The sequence below is a fragment of the Acomys minous genome (genome assembly GCF_964271855.1).
Source record: "Acomys minous genome assembly, chromosome: 9".
NCBI classification, from domain to species: domain Eukaryota; kingdom Metazoa; phylum Chordata; class Mammalia; order Rodentia; family Muridae; genus Acomys; species Acomys minous.
The window spans coordinates 87159830-87181535 of record NC_140490.1 but is presented as its reverse complement, the minus strand read 5'-3'; the positions used below and the strand labels follow the sequence as shown (position 1 = coordinate 87181535).

The 21706-nt window shown below is 44.0% G+C and overlaps 1 protein-coding gene across 1 annotated transcript; it reads left to right on the top strand.

Moving 5' to 3' along the window:
• Positions 1-373: 373 nt before the first annotated feature.
• On the top strand, positions 374-15643 carry PWP1 (PWP1 homolog, endonuclein). Its single transcript, XM_084794236.1, has 15 exons — positions 374-567; positions 2819-2877; positions 2979-3172; positions 5025-5110; positions 5209-5305; positions 6742-6852; positions 7607-7737; positions 8315-8376; positions 10466-10562; positions 11267-11328; positions 12359-12470; positions 12888-12978; positions 13063-13184; positions 14526-14631; positions 15317-15643. Exons 1-15 carry the CDS (start codon positions 496-498, stop codon positions 15424-15426), a joined length of 1512 nt encoding a protein of 503 aa, XP_084650362.1. The 5' UTR covers positions 374-495; the 3' UTR covers positions 15427-15643.
• The last annotated feature ends 6063 nt before the right edge of the window (positions 15644-21706 follow it).

Below are 21706 nucleotides of genomic sequence, written 5' to 3'. Positions count from 1 at the left end.
GCTGCCATCCTCAGTGTGTGTGTGTGAAGCATGAACAAGCAGGCGAAGCCCCAGAACGCAACAAGTGTTTTGGGGTCAGGGGAATGTTCAAAGTTCAGGCATAACTCTGAAATGCCCACTAGGGGGCGCCATACCCCTGCATCCAGTGGGAAGAGCACGAAACTTAAGAACTTTCTTTGGCTCCTTCGTCTAGCCAATCAGTCACTAAATCTTTGCTAAGTGTGAAAATACACCTGACAGGCATGGAAGCTACAACTGTGTAGACCATACATAAGACCACTTTAAGCTCCTTCACAGAAGCTGGACCACGCAGAAAACCGGTTTCCAATATAAGCTTACGGCCTCGCCCATTTCACGCAAATTCCCCGCCCCTTTCCCTGTGGCGCCTGCGAATGACATCAGGCGGGCGCCCGCGCCTGCGCGTTGCTCCCCCTCGCGGTGTAGCCTCTGCCAGCGACCGGGTCTCCAGCTGGAGACGCGTTCAAGCCCAGGACCATGAACCGCAGCCGCCAAGTGACTTGCGTGGCCTGGGTCAGCCGCGGCGTGGCCAAAGAGACGCCAGACAAGGTGAGGCCTGTTTGTGGGGGAGCTGCCTCCGGACGCCCACAGAGTCACACCCCGCCTTGGGGACGCACGCGCCCGGCCGGAGCCGCGCGACGGGACCGGCCTAAGTCAGCCGGGCGGTAGCCACTCGGGGTGTGGCTGGGTTGCCTGGAGTGAGCAGACACCGCGCCCCTTCCCTGCCGGGAGCCGGGAGCCGGGAGCCGGGAGCCGGGAGCCGGGAGCCGGGAGCCGGGAGCCGGGAGCTGGGAGCCGGGAGCCGGGTCCCACCCCCAGATTCGCGAGCACGTGGACTTTGTGCACTGGAAGGGGGCGGGGTGCTTGCCGTAGGAATTTCTTAGGGTGATCCAGGTAAAACGTCTCGGGGCAGGAAGGACGAAATGTCAGTGAGGCACATGAAAGAAATCGTACAAAGGCTAGAGGAGACGGTGGTAAAGGGGGGCGACTACTCAGGTGGTTTCTGCAAACCAGGCGGAGTTCAGAATCATGGGATATGTTTGAGCGAAACAGAGCAAAACCCTGCCCTTTTTTTTGCACTTGACTTTCAGCAAGTCATTAAAAGAAGGGAAAGTGTTGCTGTGGGTGTAATTGTCTGGGTCAGTGACAGCTCCGTATCTAATAGACATGGGAGTGGTCTGGACATGAATTTACACGGTGAGGGATGGAAATACTCCCTATAGGTGTAAATTCCACCAGAGTACAGATAATATTTAGTCATTATTTCCCTTGGTGTTTAACCTATAGCAGGCAGCCACTGTATATTTATAGAATAGGGACAACAAATTGCCTCATTAAAATTTATCCAAAACAAAATGGGTTTCATTTTAAAGGGACATATACAGCTTTTGAAGTCTTTAAAAATACCTAGTTCCCATGCCCCAACCCCAAGCAATACAAATACCTTTGTGAGTGAGTGTGTGGGTGTATATATGTGTATGCATATGCTCATATTTGTGTGTTTGTATACATGTTCGATGTCTGACTGAGCCCAGAGCTAGCTAATTGAGATAGACTGCCTGGCTAATAAGCACCAGAAATCCTGTCTCTGTAATCCCCAGTGCTGAGATTACAAGTGTGCTTGCCACTGTGCCTTGCTTTTAGGTGGGTTCTGGGATGAACTTGGGTCCATAAGCTTGCTTGACAAACACTTGAGTGAGCTCCCCGCTTCCCCGCTGTTCTCTAACCTTTAATTTTTTTGGTTTTGTTTTAGAAACCAGGTCTCACTCTGTAGCCCACTGTGCCCTCAGACTTATGGCAATCCTCCTGCTTCATCCTCCTGCTTCAGGCTCCTAAACATTAGAGTTATAGGTATGAGGCACTGAAGACCTGGAGGTTCTTTAGTAGAAACTGATCAGTTGAGTCACCTTCAATCATAGAGCATTGCCGGGCTTAAGTATATAATACCAAACTGGTGTTGGCCTTTACAGGCTTAATCTAGTACTGTTAGGTGGGTTTTGTTGTTTTGTTTGGTTTTTGTTGTTGATTTTTGGGTTTTTTTTTCTCCTCCCCCCCTCTCTCTCTCTGTGTGTAGAGACAGGGTTTCTCTGTGTAGCCCTGGCTGTTCTGGAATTCACTCTGTAGACCAGACTGGCCTTGAACTCACAGAGATTCACCTGCCTCTGCCTCCCAGGTGCCGAGGTTAAGGTGTGCACCGCCACTGCCTGGCTGTTAGCTGTCTTCTAGATACTGACTCATTGTTTAGGTGAGGGATTGCCAGTTGTGAAAACAGTGGCCTCAGTTTTGAACTCTTGTTAGACTAAAAGATGGCCAGGTAGGAAATCTTACTGGACGTTGGGAAAATAGAACTAGAATTCGAGATTAGAAAGCGGGGGGAAAGTAGGAGTAGCCAGAAAGAATCGGTGTGTGTTTGGCAATAATGTTACGGGGGAAAAAGCAGAGGACCACTATTGTGCGGCTTGTTAATGGATGACCACTGACAGGAGAGGGAGGTGCCCTTGGAGTCTGAGGTAAGCTAGAAGGAAGGTGGTTACCACAGATTCATCTTACAAACCCTAACCTGTTTGAATATAGAGGAAAGTGGAGCGGGGTGAGCATGACTTCTGAACAGTAGTAGGTGGGAGGGGTCTTAATCATAAGGACCTATACAAGCTCCACTTGGTTAAACGTAGAGCCTTGATCAGCGTGCAGGAGTTCTTGATGGCACGTGAAGCTGTAGTTTATATTTGCCTGAAGACAGTTCAAAGGCTTCTAATGATTTCCATAGATATGCTCTACTGAAACGTTTGCTCCCTTGTAGGTAGAGCTAAGCAAAGAGGAAGTAAAGCGTCTTATCGCCGAAGCAAAAGGAAAATTACAGTAAGTTTTGAAGTGTCGCTGACTGTGGTCATATCCAGGTAAAGTGTGTCATGTGCCTGTTGCTGGGGGGTGACATCCTTTCCCTTTCTGTTTTCACTCAGAGAAGAAGGTGGCAGTGAGGAGGAGGAGGAGGCAGGCAGTCCTTCAGAAGATGGCATGCTGACTGCCCGTGCCCGTGCCCAGGCTCGGCCTCGGGAGCCCCTGGAGGATGGTGACCCGCAGGATGACCGTACCCTAGATGACGACGAGCTAGCTGAGTACGACTTGGATAATTATGACAAAGAGGACAACCCAGGTTAGAAGTGGCTCACCTCCCCTGTGTCCTGCCCACAGTGCTCGCAGTGCTGCTGTCTTACCCCAAAGCTTTAGTCTGGGGTCAAGTCAGGTAATTTAGCTCCAGATTTGGACCGGTTTCCTAAACCAGTATAGAAGGGAGCTCTAATCTGCTGGTCTAAGGTGTAATGAGATCTAAAGGGAAGGTCTGTTTTGTTGCGCGTATCGGGTGTGACTGTGTGAGTAACTGACCTGCCAGTTCTCTGCAGCTACAGCACTGTTGTTGGGGGTAATGAAGAGAGGGAGCCTGGGGGAAACATAGTAGCTGAGAACACTGGGCAAGCTGCTCCTTTCACAAAGGAAGTACGACAATAAATGTAAAGATCTGGCAGAAGCTCTGTGAGCTTGCTTCGTGGCTTCTGGTGTGGTCCCTGGGTGACATTAACCTGGTGTGTGTGTGTGTGTGTGTGTGTGTGTGTGTGTGTGTGTGTGTGTGTGTGTGTGTGCGCGCGTTTTGAGACAGGGTCTATCTTGAAACTGTTTGCAGACCAAGCTGACCTTCAACTCAGAGATCCGCCTGCCTCTGCCTCCCGAGTGCTGGGATTAAAGGCGTGCGCCACCACACCCAGCTAACTTGTAATCTTAAAGTGAGAAATAGGTGGCAACTTCATCACTCTGAGTAGTTGATAAGCTCTGTAACATGTAAATCCCAGCTACTCTGCTTCTCTAGGACCTAGTGGAATTCTTAGAATCAGCAACTCCCAATTTACAAAATCAGAAAAACTAATGAGCTGACACATAAAACACCAACTCAGTATGAAAGTCGTCTGCAGCAAAGTTAAAATCACTGCCACCACCCTGTTCTCAAGTTTTCAGTGGTGGTCTATTATTTGAGTGATGGTCTATTCATTATGTAAAGGAAAATACATAACTACCAAGGGTGGTGGCTTTTATTCATTTGTACTTTTTGGTTGCTGTTGCTCCTGTTCTCTTTCCTCATGAGGTCTTAGCCTTCCTCAGCCTTACTGCCCACCATGTGATAGAAGGGAACACAGTGCAGCTCTGCTAGGGAACGCTGTGCAGTAGGGTGCTGTTTCTTTTCATAAGAGCTTGGGTTTGCTTTGCCTTTCATTTTGGCCCTCCCACCTGCCCCTCCCACCAGCTGGAAATACTGCTGTCCTGTTATAAACCTATTGGTTAGGTCAGAACTCAGAGGATTGTATCCCTTCCTAGAAGCGTGTCATCTGGCAGCCCATCCATCCCTGACACAAGAGCCTTCAAGGAGTATGTCAGGTCCAAACCGGAACAGTCTCTCTACGTCTGCAAAGGTGCTATGATGATTCCACTTCCAGATTTGTGAAGCACATGAGTGTGTAAACCCGAGAGCACTGCCTGCAGAGCAGCCTGGCTAACTGTGAAGCCGGCAATCTTAGTTTTTACCTAACAGCCTCTGTCTGGTTTGTTGCTGTCAGTGTTTCAGGCACACTTTCTGTTAGGTGCTCAAAGGCACCTCTCTAGCACCTTGAATTTTAATTGTATTGAGCAAGCTAGAGAATCTGAACAGAGCTGTAATATATTCTAAAAGGGTTAAAAATCTTGATTTAATTCTTTCATTCAAAGATTATGACTTCTAAGACTTAGGAATACATTCCAGATGTCAAATAGAAAGGACTTTGAAATTTGTACAGCTAGTGATAAAATAGACCCAGGTCCAAAACTAGACATCTTGGGGAAAAGGGTTTGTCAAGATGATTTTTATTTTTCTATTTTGATAGATGAATTCTTTTTTCTTTCTTTCTTTCTTTCTTTCTTTCTTTCTTTCTTTCTTTTTTCTTTTTTCTTTTTTCTTTTTTTTTCCTGAATTCTAATTACAGACGCTGAGACTATTGGTGAATCTCTGTTGGGTCTCACAGTCTATGGCAGTAATGATCAAGATCCATATGTCACCCTGAAAGATACGGTAAATGTTTAGCCACATTGGTTTTCAGGTTGCTCCCAGGTGTTGAAAACCCTTGCTGAATCCCTGCCTCTAGCCAGTGACTGTCTCCTGCCCTCCAGGAACAATACGAGCATGAAGATTTCTTGATCAAGCCTACTGACAACCTCATCGTTTGTGGCCGTGCTGAACAAGAACAGTGCAATTTAGAGGTGCATGGTGAGTACCTCTAAATGCCCCCATAAAACGCTTCCCACTTGATGTTAAGATACTGCAGTGGCCACTGCCGTGCAACGTTAGAGGCCAGGTCTGCCGCAGCTCATTGAGTTGGTGACGCGGATCCGTTCACACCACACCTCCTGTGCTGCTTATCTGTGCTTTAGAAATACGTCCCTTGGGGAAGGGGTTTTTGTTTTTATTTCCTTACTGATTTGTGTATGAGTGTTTTGCCTGAATGTGCCTGTGTGTGCCATTCCATGCTCGGGGCCCAAGAAAACCAGAACAGAGTGCTAGACCCCTAGAACTGGAGTTAGGCGTCTGTGAGCTATTACAGACAGGTGGGGGATGGGGGTGGCGCAGGCCTATAATCCAGCATTCGAGAGGCTGAGACAAAAGATTTTTTTTTTTTTGAGTCAGGGTCTCTCTGTGTAGCCTTAGCTATCGTGGACTCACTTTGTAGACCAGGCTGGTCTTGAACTCACAGCGATCTGCCCGCTTCTGCCTCCCAAGTGCTGGGATTAAAGGTGTGCGCCACCACGCCCAGCTTTTTATTAGTCTTTTTGAGATTGGTTTTTGAACATGCACATCTGAGATCATTCTACCATCACCAGTTTAATTTATAATGTATGTTGCAAATTGGTGGTGGCTAAGGTTTTTGTGGGACTGTACCTTCTCAGCAGAGGCTAATGTGATAGAACTTGACATGAAATTGCCCAATTCCCAGAGTCTGTCCCATAAAATAAGCTAAAGATTTTTTTTTTTAAATTCTCAGATCTCTGATTATGGGACGGACTCTGGGAATTGGACAATTTCCTGTGATTCTGATCCTTAACTCTATGTGAATGTTAAAGCTACTTCTGTGATTTGCCATATTTGTGTGTGTTTTGTTTTGTTTTTCGAGACAGAGTTTCTCTGTGTAGCTTTAGCTGTCCTGGAACTGAGTTCTGTAGACTGACCTCAAACTAACAGAGATTTGCCTACCTCTGCCTCCCTAGTGCTGGGATTAAAGGTGTGTGCCACTGCCGCCTGACAAGTTGCCGTATTTGAAAGTATGTCCTTTAAAAGTTTGGACTACATTGTTAGTCTTCATAAAATCTTGAAATATTGAAATAATTTGGTAGGCATTTAAATTTCTAAATACAGTTGTTTTTCTCCAGTGTTATTTTTGTTTGTTCTGACCTTTAGCAGATACTGTCAGTCCTCCTGTAGGCTGTGTTTTGTAATGAAGTCACAGAACCAGTTATCTGTCAGGCGTGTTCATGGGAAATGCTAGCAGATGAGGATATATTAGATTGGACACACAGACTCTGTCTGGCAGTAGTGACCGTGAAGTTTCCTTTCAATGTCCTCAGCTGTCTTGTTTAACAGGAGAGTGTGCTGAGGTATGTGTCATTTCTGAAGTCTCTTACTGAAGTCTCTCTTGCCAATCTTTTTAGTTTACAATCAAGAAGAGGAGTCTTTCTACGTACACCATGACATACTGTTGTCTGCATATCCTCTGAGTGTGGAATGGCTGAATTTTGATCCTAGCCCAGATGCGTCTGCTGGTAAGGGAAACTTGTTTGTTCTTCATAGGTCATAACTGTTGCTGATAATTGATGAAGTAGTTCCTAGTCTAATGTCACTTAATTGAGGTCTCTGTCCTCCAGAAGCTGCCATACTGTGTGTTGAAAGATACTCTCTGAAAGCTTTTTTGACTATGGAGCTCATGAAAGCCCAGTGTAAAGTGGTATCATGTTACCAGCAGGCATTTAGGAACATAGCCTGTCTCACACTCAGTGAGACAGGTATGGTATATTATCATTTGGAAGCTGGGGCACAAGAGTCTTGAGTTCCAGGCCAGGCCTTGTCTCAAAACATGAAAAAACAGATAAAAGCAAAACAAAGACCCTTGTCCCAGGGAACTGTCCTTTTCAGCCACATCTGCGCACTCTTGGCTGCCTAACCAGTGTTTCTGGTAACAATCAACACTATAATACGACTTCATGGTGTTTGCCAGGCTTATTTGTGCTCACAGTCCCAACTTGATTCCTCATCCTGGCAGTGGTCCATGGAAGGAAGGGCAAGAGTTGTTGCTTACTGCAGTAAATTCCGTAACTGAGACCCAAGGACTGATCCTTTACTACTAGAACTACGACTCCCCAGCCAGCAGCGGCATGGGAGCTGTCAGAGCTGCAGGGTTCCAGGATACTGCAGTGGGTTTGAGAAGTGATGCTCAAGTCACTCCACCGTGTGATGTGCTAGGCTGCCATATTTGGCTGTTAGTTTTATAATGGAAAAGGGCATTGTTTCTTTCCATAGGAAATTACATTGCTGTGGGAAACATGACCCCTGTCATCGAAGTGTGGGACTTGGATATAGTGGACTCTCTAGAGCCAGTCTTCACACTGGGAAGTAAGCTTTCAAAAAAGAAGAAGAAGAAAGGGAAGAAGGTAAAGAGGAGTAATATTTTTCCAATCAGATAGTCTTGGTAGAACAGGACAGGAGTTACAAAGTTAACTTTACTTTTGGTTTTTCCAGGCAGGATTTCTCTTTGTAGCTCTGGCTGTCCTAAAACTCTTTATAGACCAGGTTAGCCTGGACCTCAGATCCACATGTCTCCATGTCCCAAGTGCTGGGATTAAAGGTGTGTACCAGCACCACCCAGCTAGTTACCGTGGCTTCTAATTTCAGAAAGCCATGTGTCTTCTGGTCTCGTGGAACTTGTTGGTATATAATCATCACACGGAACAGGTGATGAGCCTTCATGTAGAGTATTTAGTATTCTACTAAATGCTAATTTTGAACTTTAAGTTTCCTGTTGAGCTGCTTATGTGATGAATTCTAAACATCTATATTTTTCTTGTAGTTTTTAAAGTAGGCTTGGGGAGAAGTGAAGGGCAGTGTTAATAGGTCATGAATTTTTGTAATTTCCTTCTGAAAAGAATATTTATTATGATAAAATTGCCTAGATAATAAGACAGTTGTGATGGGTGACTTTTAATACAAGCAAATTAAAATATGTTACAGAGTTCCTCAGGAGAAGGGCATACTGATGCTGTCCTTGACCTTTCCTGGAATAAGACAATCAGGTAAGAAGGCGGCGTTGATGATGCGGTGTCTACAGTGTTGTGCTAGTCCGTGCCTACCCTGTCCCTCCTGTGCGTCGGCCCTCGCAGCTATTGTTTCCTTCTTTCCTGTGTATGCGCCACTCGAGGGCAGCAGCTGCGCTAGTCAGTTGCATCCCCACCTCCTCTAGCAGGTTTTGCCATAGGTGCCCTTTACAAACCTGGACCCAGGTATCCTCCTCTCCATCACTGGGAACTGTACTGCAGTGCTAGTGATGCCACGAGATACTGTTGCTTCCCAACAACAAACATTATTCTCACTTCATTTAAAGTAATTTTCACATATCACCCATTTTCTCTCCTTAAATTATAGTCAGATATTTGCAGTATAAAGTCACCACTTTGATTCCTTTTTTAAGGTCAGCAGTTCACAGCATTGACATGCACCTGCCACCACCACCCATCTTCAGATCTTTTCTGTCTTCCCAGACTGAATTGTGTACCAAAACCCTGTCTCCTCCTCTTCCTCCCAGCCCTGGCAGCCACTGTTGCACTTCCTACCAAAATATATTTAGAACGTGGGTTTGTTTGTTTTATAAAACATGGTCTCACAAGTAGTTCTCACTGTCCTGGAACTCATTATGTAGACCAGGCTGCTTTAGAACTCAAAGAAATCCACCTGCCTCTGCCTTCCAAGTGCTGGAATTAAAGGCTTGCACCCTATATCTGGTGTGGGGTTTTCTTTTGTTTTCAAGACAGGGTTTCTCTGTGTAGCCTTGGCTGTACTAGACTCCCTTTGTAGACCAGGCTGGCCTCGAACTCACAGATCCGCCTGCCTCTGCTTCCCAAGTGCTGGGATTAAAGGCGTGTACTACCACGCCTGGCGGTTTTGGGTTTTTTGTGTGTTTGTTTTTTGGGCGGGGTGAGGGGGAGGATGTAGTTTCACTATGTTGCTCAAGTTGTCTCAAGCTCTGCGCTCAAGCAGCATTCCTGCCTCAGCTCCCAGTGAGCTGGGTCTGTGTGCATTTCTCAGTGGTTGGTGATGCTGAGCATCAGAGTGCTCACTGACTACTATGTATACCTTCTTTGTGGCAAATGTCTTTTCAAAAGTTTCCAAATACTTCTATCATGCTGTAGGTTGTTGTTTCATTTTCTTTTTAAAATCATTTTAATGTTGATGGTGTCCGTTTATTTTTGTTGATGTGTTTGCTGTTGCATCCAAGAAACATTCCCTAACCCAGGGCCATCAAGATTTATATTCATGTGTTTTTCTGGGATTTTGAAGTGTTACCTTCCGTACTTTAGTGTGTTGTCCATTTTGAGTTGTGTGAATGCTGAAGTAGGGGCCAAACTTTTTCACAAGCATAGTCCATTGTCCTTGAATCATTTGTTGAAAATGTCATCCCTGTCATTCCCCCAACTTGAACATTTGTCTTGGCACTTGTAAAAATAAAAAATACCAATAATTGAGAAAAGCAAACTAAAAGCCACAACCCAGTGGGGCAGCAGACATACAGATCCAGCTCAGTGGGAGCTGAGGCAGGAATACTGGTTGAACACAGGGCTTGAGACAACCTGGGCAGCATGGTGAGACTACATTCTGAACAAAGCAGAACAGGTAGAGGGTGGTTCCCCGCACCCACATGCAGTGGCTCACAACAACATATATTTTCTGAGATTTACTTGTTTGGTCAGTCTATATAGGTCTGTCTATTTCATTGTGATATTCTTAACTTTTCTATTAATTTAAATGGGATCTGTGTGCGTCCCAGTTTTATTCATGGGTTCTATATAAGCATAGAAATCTAAGAAGCAGCTTGCCATTTTCTCCTTTAGTTATCTGAGCAGAGAGGGCTGAATCTGTATCAGCCTGTAGGTGCTGCTTCCGTCTCAACATCCTACATCTCCAGTACAAGTAAAGAGGGGTCTCTCATGCCACCATCCATCCATTCATGTATTTTGATAATTTTTGGTAGTTTTTAGGATTGAAATCTTAAAGTTTGTTTTTTAAATGCCTGATATTTTACTGCTTCGATGTTATAAGTGAACTCTTTATAGTTAATGCTCTTAGTTTTTAAAACAATATCTGTATTTTGTTTCTTCCCTTTCTCAGAAATGTGCTGGCAAGTGCATCAGCAGATAGCACTGTACTTCTGTGGGATATGTCTGTGGGGAAGCAAGCAGCCAGGCTTACTGCACACACAGACAAGGTACGGTGTGGGTAAAGGGTTACTGGCTAAAATAATTCAGACATTTGCATAAGGCTTTCTGTGATTTACAAAGTGCTTTTGGCAGTTATCCCACTGAGGTTCACAGAGCCCTGGGTGATAGATATAATCTCTGATTTTATAGACTAGTAATCAGGAACATTAATGCCCTGTGACAAGTACATGGAGGTTCTTAGAGGTGTGTGTGGGGGGGGGGGGGGTTGTCAGTCACAACAGTAGTAAAGAAAGATTGTAGCAGATGTGTAACTAAAAACACTGCTCAGGTGGCTGAATGCGAACAGTTGGACTTGAAGGCCTGTTCCCTTTTCTTCTGAGGGATCTAAGTGTTCCACCACAGAGTCTAAGGAGTGCTGTGTTAATGCCTGTGAGTGCCTGTAAGTGCTAGCCTTTCTTTGAGACAATGGTTTCCCTTTTTGAGTATTTGATAACTTTTCTTGGCTAAGCTTGTGGCACATGCCTTTAATACCTCTGCTCAGGAGGCAGAGGAAGTTGAAGGCCATTTGGCCAGCCTGGTCTAAACAAGCAAATTTCAAACCCTCTCCAAAAGTCAAAACAAACAAACCCTGCAAATAACACACTATTGCAATTTCAAAGAAACATGGAACCACTGCCAGTTGTCTCACCACACCGTAGCCATATTACTGAGAGTGGATAACAATAGATGCCTCTATCTTTCCTCCCTTTAGGTCCAGACTCTGCAGTTTCATCCATTTGAAGCACAGACTCTGATTTCTGGATCATATGATAAGTAAGAAAGCACTTCTCTTACTGCTATTGCATTATTATCGAACTAAATGCAAAGTACTTGGCTGTGGATATAGCTCAGAAGTGCTATTGCCCAGAATGCACAAGACCTTGAATTCTGTCTCAGCAACACTGAGTAGACAGGGTACCATCCGATGCTTGGACAGGCTGTGCTACCGGGGTGCTATGTGTTTAAATTGTTAATGCTAGTTTTCAACCTTCATCCTCATTCCCTCAAAAAAAATATGTGGTTTTGTCGTAGTAATCTAAACTATAGAAACTGTGGTTTCTATAGTTCTTCTCTGGTTTTTAAAAGGTGTATGAGTTAACCATTTTTGTCATATAAGCAACCCCAAAGTCCTACCTCGGAAAGGGAAGTAAGAATTGCCTGCACTTTTGGAATAGGATTCGTCTCTAAGTCAAGATTTTGACCTGCAGAAGAATTAGGCCAGTTAGAGCCTGCAGAAGAACCAGTTAGAGCCACGGTTCCTTCTAGAGTCAAAATAGAATCCACCTGTAAGTTCAACTGGGCTGGAGAGATGGCTCAGCAGTCAAGAACACATTTTGCTTTTTTCAAAGGATCTTGTTTCAGTTCCCAGCACCCACGACAGCTCACAACAATCTCTAACTCCAGCTCAGGGGAATCTGATGCCCTCTTTGGCCTATATGGGCAGTGCATACACACATAATGTGCATATATATATATATGCAGGCAAAACACTCATAAATAAATCCAAAACAGAAAATGAAGAGATTAGCAGGCTAGAGAGATGGCTCAGTTGGTAGGAGAACTTACTCCTCTTGCAAAGAACCTCAGCTCGTTCTTGGCATCTACGCCAGATGGTTCGCAGCCACCTGTAATTCCAACTCTGAGCCATATAGGCCCTTGCACATACAACAGGAATGGAATCTTCCTTTTCCCTTGAAGTTTAGAACCTTAAAACAAGCTTTAAATAACTGAATTGTGAATTCACAATGCTGCTTTTATTTTACTAGAATAAACTTAACCCTCATGTGGCATGTATTGTGTGCAGGTCAGTGGCTCTGTATGACTGCCGAAATCCAAACCAGAACCACCGCCTGTGGCGATTCAGTGGGCAGATCGAGAGAGTGACTTGGAACCACTTCTCACCTTGTCATTTTTTGGTAAGACTATTCACATTATTTTTTCAGGTTTTAAATTACTTTTTTCTAATTCCTAAACAGTGAGATTATCAGACAAGCATTTTCTCTGCCAGTGTGCCATTCTTCCTGAGTTCCTTACTGCCTCCCGACATGCACTTTTTGCTCCTGTGCCTCATTCTGTGCGTTCTTCAGCTCATACCTGCGGCAGCCACACTCACCCACACTCCTCTGCCCCACCCCGCCCCAAGGTGTTCCCTTCCTGCCTTTGTGCAGACACTGCAACCCTGCTCTCCCCTGCTTTATAATTCATGCTTTATGTCTATTTTAATTTTTAGTAAATTCCAGAGATAAAAAGATTTTTGCTGTAATTTATATACTTCTCCATTGCCACATTTCATTGTCATGTAACATGATCTTGCCCTGTCTTTTACTCTGCAGGCTAGTACAGATGATGGCTTTGTGTATAATCTGGATGCACGTTCAGATAAGCCAATTTTTACACTTAATGCCCACAATGATGAAATCTCTGGTGAGCAAGAATGATGTTTCTTTCAAATGTATTAAGTAAATCTACATCTCAGGGAGAAGCTTCTGAACTAATCTTATCTTCCAGGTCTTGATCTGAGCAGTCAGATCAAAGGCTGCCTTGTGACTGCTTCAGCGGACAAGTATGTGAAGATCTGGGACATCCTAGGAGACAGGCCAAGCCTCATTCATTCTAGAGACATGAAAATGGTGAGCCTCTGCCTGGCGTTTGTGTTGTGCTTGTCTTCTCCTGGGGAGCACTGCGTCAGGGCTGTGCTCAAGCTGATTCCAAGCTAGTCAAGTTGGACGGGAGTGTGTAACTTAGGAGAGTTGTAAAGAGGTCATTCCCATCTGAACTCCTTTGCAGCTCACACGCTTACTAGTCACGTGATAGGATCAAGAGGAATGGGGAAAGGACATGGGGAAGTGGCCACAGCTAACGTTAACCGACGGCTGCCTCCGGAAATGTTGGGACTGGGACTTCGGGCAGTAGAGCTACTGGGGCTCTCCATTTACTTCTCATAACTAGCTTTTTACATTGAAGTTGATAATATATGTGTGAGCAAAATATTTAGAATATCTGTGCACGGTGGCACACACCTGTAAATCCCAGTATTTGTGGATCACTGTGAATTTGAAGCCAGTCTGGTCCAGAGAGTGAGTCCAGGACAACCAAGGCTACAGAAAAACCCTATCTCGGAAAAAAAAAAAGAAAAACAAATCCATTTAGAATAAGTAGCATTTTAAACAAGTAGCAAGTGCTTACTGTATTGGGTAGTGAGTTACATGAGTAACATTAGCAGCACAGTATAATATCACAGCTGTTAAAACTGTGTATATTCACTTAGCTTATTGAAAGGCAGGCCATAAAGTTTCTTAGCTCCATCCCAGGCTCATATATAAATTAGTACTTGATTCAGTACTTAGCCCAGAATAAGAAGTTATCTTACTGAGGGATTTTTATATTTTTCTCATTCATACCTTCTTGTAATGCTTATTTCTATTATTAGGAGTAAAAATGAAAACATTAAAAGTTTACTAGAAATTAAAGGTGCCTAGAGAAATGTCACTTACTGCTAAGCCTGATGACCATGTTGTAAAAGGAGAGAGGCAACCCCCGCAGGTTGTCTTCTGCCCCCACACATGCCCATCCCAACACCTAAGATACATGTAATGTTGGCCAGTGGTTTGAGGGCTGAGGATAGCGCTCAGGGGTAGAGCACCTGCCTAGAAGTCCCGATCTCCAACCTGTATACATGCAAAGGGACACTTAAGAAAAGACTTCATAGTGACCTACGGTATCACTGTTACTGCTTGAAAAGATAAATCAAGAAGTTTCTGGCTGCATACAGGAAACTAGGCAGGAGACCCTAGTAAAGGAATGAGGCCTGCAGTGAGACCATGAGCAGCCTCACAGTGCAGCTGCAGTGCTGTGCTTACCTAGCTTTGAGCAATAGATCAACCTGCTCTTAGAGAATAGGGGTGGGGGCCTAGAGGTTAGAACTTTCTGGAAGCATAGAAGTCACTGACTTTCAGTTCTTTTCTCCGTAGGGAGTTCTCTTTTGTTCTTCATGTTGTCCTGATTTGCCATTTGTTTATGCCTTTGGAGGACAGAAAGAAGGACTTCGGGTTTGGGACATAAGCACTGTCTCTTCAGGTAAGAGCCTCGAAGCTCCTGCTCGCTCTCAAAGTGTAAGGACTAAGCACACCAGGAATGTGTCAAATAGTAACTGTGACTTCCTGTCCTCAGGTCACCTGCTGTCTAGTGTGTCCTAAGGACAGTATGTCCCCACTACACTCTCCCTCCAATGATGACGAAGGAGCCTAAGATTTGTCAGAGTTGCTATGATTTGAGTTTATAAATAGGACGTATGTATAGATTACGTATGTATGTGTGGTCATGACGCAGACAGAAAAAATCTGAAGCAGAGCCCTATTCCAAGCTGGCTTAGAGAACTCTAGGAAAAGTCCAAGAGAAATACAAAAAGATGATTAAAAAAGGATTCATGGGCCTAGGGAAATGGCTCAGTTGGTAAGAGCACTGTCTGCTCTTCCAGAGGCCTGAGTTCAATTCCCAGTAACCACATGGTGGCTCACAACCATCTATAATGAGATCTGGTGCCCTCTTCTGGCATGCAGGTGTACATGCAAACACAACATTCAGATACATTAAATAACTCTTAAAAAAAAAAGATTCACTCATTCAGTACATAATTGGTCACGCATCCAAGTTGGTTACTTCTTCATTTGGTGTTACATACATTTTTCCTAAGTATTCACCTCACCACAGACTCTGTAGTATAGTATAGATTCTTACCTCCTTATCTTATGGTTCCTTTTAGTAAACGAAGCATTTGGAAGACGGGAGAGACTGGTTATTGGCAGCGCAAAAGGTTTGTCTGTTAGTGGCCCTTGTGGGAGCAGGAGCCCACAGACCCCAATGGAGACCTGATGAAGAGCAGTTTGCCAGTTTACTCACCCTAACTCGGGTTCCAAAAAGCTGGCCTAGTGTACCTATCGCCATAATGATGGAAACAGATTGAGCTCACTTCCTGTTGTCATTCCGCTCTGCAGCTTTGAAGGCGGGTCACAGCCTGTGTGTCTGCCTTCAGCTGGCCATTGTACAGAGTTCTTGCATTTCTTGAAAATAAAAGGTTTTTTAAAAATAATTCCTTAAACATGCTGTTTGACCTAGAAACTGTAGGCTTACAAAATACATAGTTAGATTCTTTTCTGAGACGGCCCTTGCTGTATTAGGCTGGTGTGATGGCTCATGCTTGTAGTCCTAGCACTAGGGAGGAGGAATTCAGGACTCCCTGGCCGGCCAGCCTGGTCTGCTCAGGGCTCCATCTGCCCAGGCTAGGGTCACCAATATGCACTGTAGACTTTACAACTGAATTCAGAGTTCAAGTCCTTTTCTTTTGTGGGAGTAAGGTTATTGAGACAGTGTTTCTGTGTAGCCTTGGCTGTCCTGGCCTCACTTTGTAGACTAGGCTGACATTGATCTCAGAGATCGGCCTACCTATTCCTCCATGAATGCTTGGATTTCAGGTGTGTGCCACCATGCTCAGCAATTTAAAATGTGATTCCTAAAGGTATTTTCACTTTTACATATTATATTTTTGACAAAGCTACTCACCTTTTGGTTATGAACTTACATGTTTTTCAGGAATGTTTTCTTTGTCCCAATATTTTTTTTAAAGTGGGGAGGGGTTAATTCATACAAAATTTGTATGAGCAAAGTATTTTACTAAAAGGATAAAAAACAGTCATACAACCTTATAAGTTTTGGTTCCAGAAGATTCCAGTAAATTCTCCTAGTTACTTCATAATCTCTTCATATCTTTTCAAATGAACTTGAACTTGTCAAGCTCTTAAAGCACTCTGGCCTTAGAAGGATAAATTTAAGACTCTTACACTGTTCCACACAGGACAATTGTCCATTTATTTCTTCCGTTAACATCCAGTCTTCTTTCACACTTCTCCAATTGCTAAGCTGTTTCCAAGTTATATAATGTTAATACTTAAGTCTACAGGATATTTTGAGTATGGTAATGTAGTCTAGTTGTCATTAAAATTCACCTCACTTGTGCTTCATTCAGTATTTTCAGAATGCCTTTCTCAAGGCTCATCAGAATTTACATGGTCATTACAAAGTTCCAAAATGGGACTAGAACCACCCAAGGTAAATGTGCTCCCCACACAATGACTGCCATGTAGCAACGGGGGAAACACAGTATGTGTAACTAGATCTGACTGAAGCCCAATCCTGCACTTAAAAACTACCCTCACCTTTTAAGCTTTTATTGTAAAATAAAATTAACATGTAGTAGGGGCTTAACATACATTTCTTTCTTGGTAATTAAATTTCCTAGCTCGAGATGCTGACCTGTATTTTACACATATGACTTGGTTTTCCAGACCTGGTCTGTTCATTCTCAAAGTCCCCGTCTTGACTGAGCCAAGCTTATTGTGCACTTCACTCCCTCTCTTCTCAGATAGGACTCCTCACTCTCCTGTTCCTAGACTGTAACACATTGTACATACAGCAAAACTCTATCATTGACAGTGGCCCCACAGATTACAAATAGGGTTGGAATGAACAAGTTTAACATTCTATCTAGCACAAAGCATTGCTCATATGTTTGTGGAATGCTGGTTTTAAACCCACTACACTGTCCCTGATGTAAAAGTACAGCACATACAATATTGTGATACTTGGCAACTTGTTACTGTAAACTGCCCAGCCATGTTACACTACAGCCTCCCACGTCAAGTGCTTGCTTTTTACTACCCTGAGGCCAAGTGAATGATGGTCTGTGCTAGCTGGGTTTACGTAAATACACCTTGTGCTGTTGCAGAGCAATTAATGCCTGGTGGCCTGGTGACATGACCAACAGACCTTGTCCCACTATAAGCAGCATGATCGTATCATTGCTCTAGCATGACTCACAGACATCAGCACTGTGTTTGCAGGGCTCCTACATAAAGCTGCAACCTGCTTCAGCATCATTGTGGCTTCATAGTCTTCAGACAATCTAAATGTGAAGCCAGATTTTAGAGGCCCTGAAAAATACCATGTATGAACAAGTTATAGCATACTGCTAATTATTTTCTCATTCTTCCTACAATGTCTCAAAATGCTCTTTTTCTTTTCTTTCTTTCTTTTTTAAGAACAGGGTCTTATAGCCCAGGCTGGCCTTCAACTTATGGAAATTATTCTGCCTTAGCCTCCTAAATGCTAAAATTACCAACTTGTGTCACAATGCCTTACATGCTTTGTGGGTGGAAGCAAGGGAAGCTATCCTTGTATGAGGTCTATGGCCTAAGACTTACCAAGTATATATATATACACACATATGAAAGGAAAACTAAGGAACAAAATTGTACAGGTGCCATTTAATCCACTCAGGGTAATACTTTGCTGGTAGCAACAGAAACGACTATATTAGCTGCCTTTCACATTGATCATGGCTGTTGGCTATTCTGAAAGCTATTTTTCCCACACTCCTTGGAGATGTGGATAGACAGTAGCTAGGACATTGGCAGTGTTGTCTAGTGACTAAGTGAAGGAACTTCTTGCCTTACAGGCACTCATCATGTCCCTTCTGTATGAGTCCTTACCTGAACTTAAAACTATTCTTAAAAGGGTACCGCTGTATAGGGGCCCAACTTGAGGGCCTCATTTTAACTTTGATTAAATGTCCAAATGTGTGCTGGGTGGTCACGGTGGACACCTTTATTCCTAGCACTCAGGAGGCAGAGGCAGGCCGATCTGGGAGTTTGAGGCCAAGCCTGGTCTAGAAAGAGTTCTAGGCCACATGGAGAAACCCTGTCTTAAAAAACAAAAAGAAAACACAAAACAAAACAAAAAGTCCATATAGACACTGATTATGTATACGAAGAGAGGTCATTCTTTGGTGTTCTTCCAGGAGGCAATTGATGGGATAATTCAAGTTCATGGAATTGATGGATTCAAAGCAGCTGACATATTTATGCTTCTCTCAAAGCCAGTAAAAGACCACTTACTGCACATCTGTACACAGGTCTAAAAAACAGCTGGTATAGACCCAGACTATGGCATTCTGTTGCCTCTACATCACTCTGAACCCCAGCTCAGCACATATGCAAGATATGAGCAACTCACCTTCTAAGGAACCACCACATAATCAAGGCATTATGGATGTTTCTAGGCTTTAGCCCAGAAATTATTCCTAAATTTCCAAAGATTAGGACTTCCCTGGGTCATCATGTATCCACTTTATCTCAGGACCTATACTAATATGAAAAGAAAATGTAAGCAAGTATAAAACACAGTATTGGCAATTTAGAGGTACCAAATAGGTTGTATAATTTGGCTAGGGTTACAAACTATGATCCCACAGTACCCAGATGAGAACCTTGAGCTGGATTCAGAGCCCACATCTACCATATCCTGTCTGTCAGGACAGCCACAGACCCAACAGTTAATAATGGACAGCACCTCCTGTAACTAAGCAGAGATGTTTAAATTCTGTCAAAGGCTAGTTGCTAGTTTCTCCTAATAATTTAAAACGTGCTACTTAAACCCAAGAGGTTAGCGAGGCATGGTGGTGCACGCCTTTAATTCCAGCACTCGGGAGGCCGAGGCTGGCAGATCACTGTGAGTTCAAGGCCAGCCTGGTCTACAAAGTGAGTCTAGGACAGCCAAGGCTACACAGAGAGACCCCGTCTCGGAAAATAAAAACAAAACAAACCCAAGTAGAACCAACAATGTAAACGGTAATACCTGCTACATCCTCATAGCAAGAATTTTTCTGCCCTTACTCCTGTTTTTGTCATTTAGCTTAGCTATTTTGAGGAGCATCTCTGCAGGACAATAAAGGAGTTTAGCCCAGTGTGTGTTCCTGAGAAAAGGGAGGCATTACTTTGAGCACTAACGGTGACGAGTGAAGCTGCCCTGGTGTTAGCAGCCACCCCTAGCCACCCACAACACCAGTCTTAACAGTAGACCTGCTAATTTCCAAGTAGACAGTAAAGGCCCGGCCTTAGGAAGAGGGAGGAAGGAGAGGCTATGAATCCAGCAGCATAGTCTAAGCACCATTACATAGAAACAATCAGGATATGATCTCAGAGCTAAAACTGAGAAATGTTTGCTTCTTTTTTAACCTTCCAGTCCTTTCTCCACAAAAGATTGAGAAATTCCGTATTTTCATTAGAAAACAATTTTAATTCTTCCTAGAGGAATACAGATTTGAATGAAATACATTCATTCCATAAACACATTAGCAGCAAACCCTTCCCAGCAGCAGAGTCGTCTACTCAAGCTAAGGCTGTGCCTTTGAGCAGGAAGGCATGTTCCATCAACTTTGTCAACTTCAGCATTTGTCTACTTCTTGCCAGAAGCTGGTTATGTCTGCTCACAGGGACCGTATGGCGACTAGTAAGCCTTCTCTATCTTCCAACTCCTTTGGTATCCTCTGCACCTAGCTGGTGAGGACCTTCAGCAAGGAAGACAACTGGGAAGGCCTAACTGAAACCCACCAATGCATTTGGAACTACTTGTTGCTTTTAGCTAGCAACATTTTAACGGTTTTCATAAAGTAAACCTACATAAAAAGCTCGTTCCCCTCCTTCCTCCTGTAGGCTGAAGTGCCAGTCTTGTCAGGTGAGGCCATGCGCACTTGCTGGCAGGCATTAAGAAACACTGTTAATTCCAGGTCCTCTCTGAATGACTGAAGGCTTTCCTACAGATAGACTTAGCTAGACCACAGAGATATGCATGCACACATAACCAGGTGGTTTCCATTGAAGGTTGTTTTCTGGACCTGTCACTGTCCTCTGAACCTTGACTGCTACTTTACCTCTCAACCCCTGCTGAGACTGGGCAGCAGGATCTAAACTCCAAGTGGCCACAAGTTAGGCAGGTGTTACTTTAATTACAGTCAGCCTAACACTTGCACTGCTGTTACAATTCTCTCTGTGGAATGCATACCTTACAATAATGTGTGATATGTGGTCAGCAGTGGGGACAGGACACAATGTAAGATAAATCTGATTTGTTTGGACAGATGGCCTCTTTGACTCAGAATCTCCCTAATAAAGAACACGTTAAGTAAAGAACAGGTATCAAAAGTTGGCCCTCTCCATGCCACCTATTACTTAAAAGTAGGACAGACACATGTCTCCTAGTCCATCTTGAAGAATCCATTTGACATTCTTCTATAAGTGCTTTATAGTTACTCCCACTCAGTCCACTTTGGGTGGGAAGGATCAGAAAGCATTTCATATCAAAAACCACTGCAGGACAACACACTGACGGGCACTCAGTACTCACCAAGGACACTCAGTGGCATGACAGGAAGTTGGCAATAGCTCACAAAGCCAGGATACCTCCTCCAGACACTGCACTCAATGCTGCCTTAACCAACCTGTGTGCCCCTGAGATGATCAACTCCAAAACTCTTGGAGGACTGTGTCACTCCCCATTTGTTGCCTACTTGCAGTTTTAGAGGAACCATATGCAACAAAAACTGTGTTTTTACCACGTGTGTGAAGAGAGGCAGAGAACAAAATTCAGATGGGAAGTATATGCTTTGGGCCAATGACGAGGCCAGAGAAACACCAGCCCTGATGAACACTATATTCAGGGTAGCACTTGGGCTTCTCTACCATTCCATTTGGAAACCTCAACAAGCAGCAACTCAGCAGATCACAAAGCACTTGAATGTAATACACGTTACTTTTCCAAGGGTCAACCCCACCAACCATAGAGCTTGATGCCCAAAACCTTAAGGTAGCTGCAACGTGGCTCACTATACACAACTTAGATACCAAGTTTCTTACAGCAATCTTTGAGATGGAGGCAGCAGATGACACTGCAAAGGCAAATTGGACAACTGCATCTGGTATCTGCATACGCTGAGATGCCATCCAACTTAACAAAACTGTTCGTCACAGATGAAGGATTCTCTGATGGCTCACTTCTACCAGGAGTTGGCGTAGAGATCCAGGCATTTATACATACCAGGGCTGACTTGAAGGACCCACATGGGGAAAACAAGTTTTTGTATACCAAGGCATTAAAGCTTATAAGGTCATGAGTGCCTTGGTCCAGCAAACTTTCTGAACTTGTGCAAAGTTGCCAACTCACGCAAGAGGAAACAGATGGCACATTCATCAACCAAGGACTGTCTATCAAGGCTGACAGACTATGAAGTTGAAAGAGAGGAAGGGGAATCAGCGGAGCCAAC

What these genes read in the sequence shown, in the direction of transcription:
- PWP1 (XM_084794236.1), top strand. Translation starts at nt 496, where the DNA reads ATGAACCGCAGCCGCCAAGTGACTTGCGTGGCCTGGGTCAGCCGCGGC. An exon ending in GAAGCAAAAGGAAAATTACA is followed by an intron (nt 2,878 to 2,978) that starts GTAAGTTTTGAA and finishes GTTTTCACTCAG; the next exon opens with AGAAGAAGGTGGCAGTGAGG. An exon ending in ATTTCTGGATCATATGATAA is followed by an intron (nt 11,329 to 12,358) that starts GTAAGAAAGCAC and finishes TATTGTGTGCAG; the next exon opens with GTCAGTGGCTCTGTATGACT.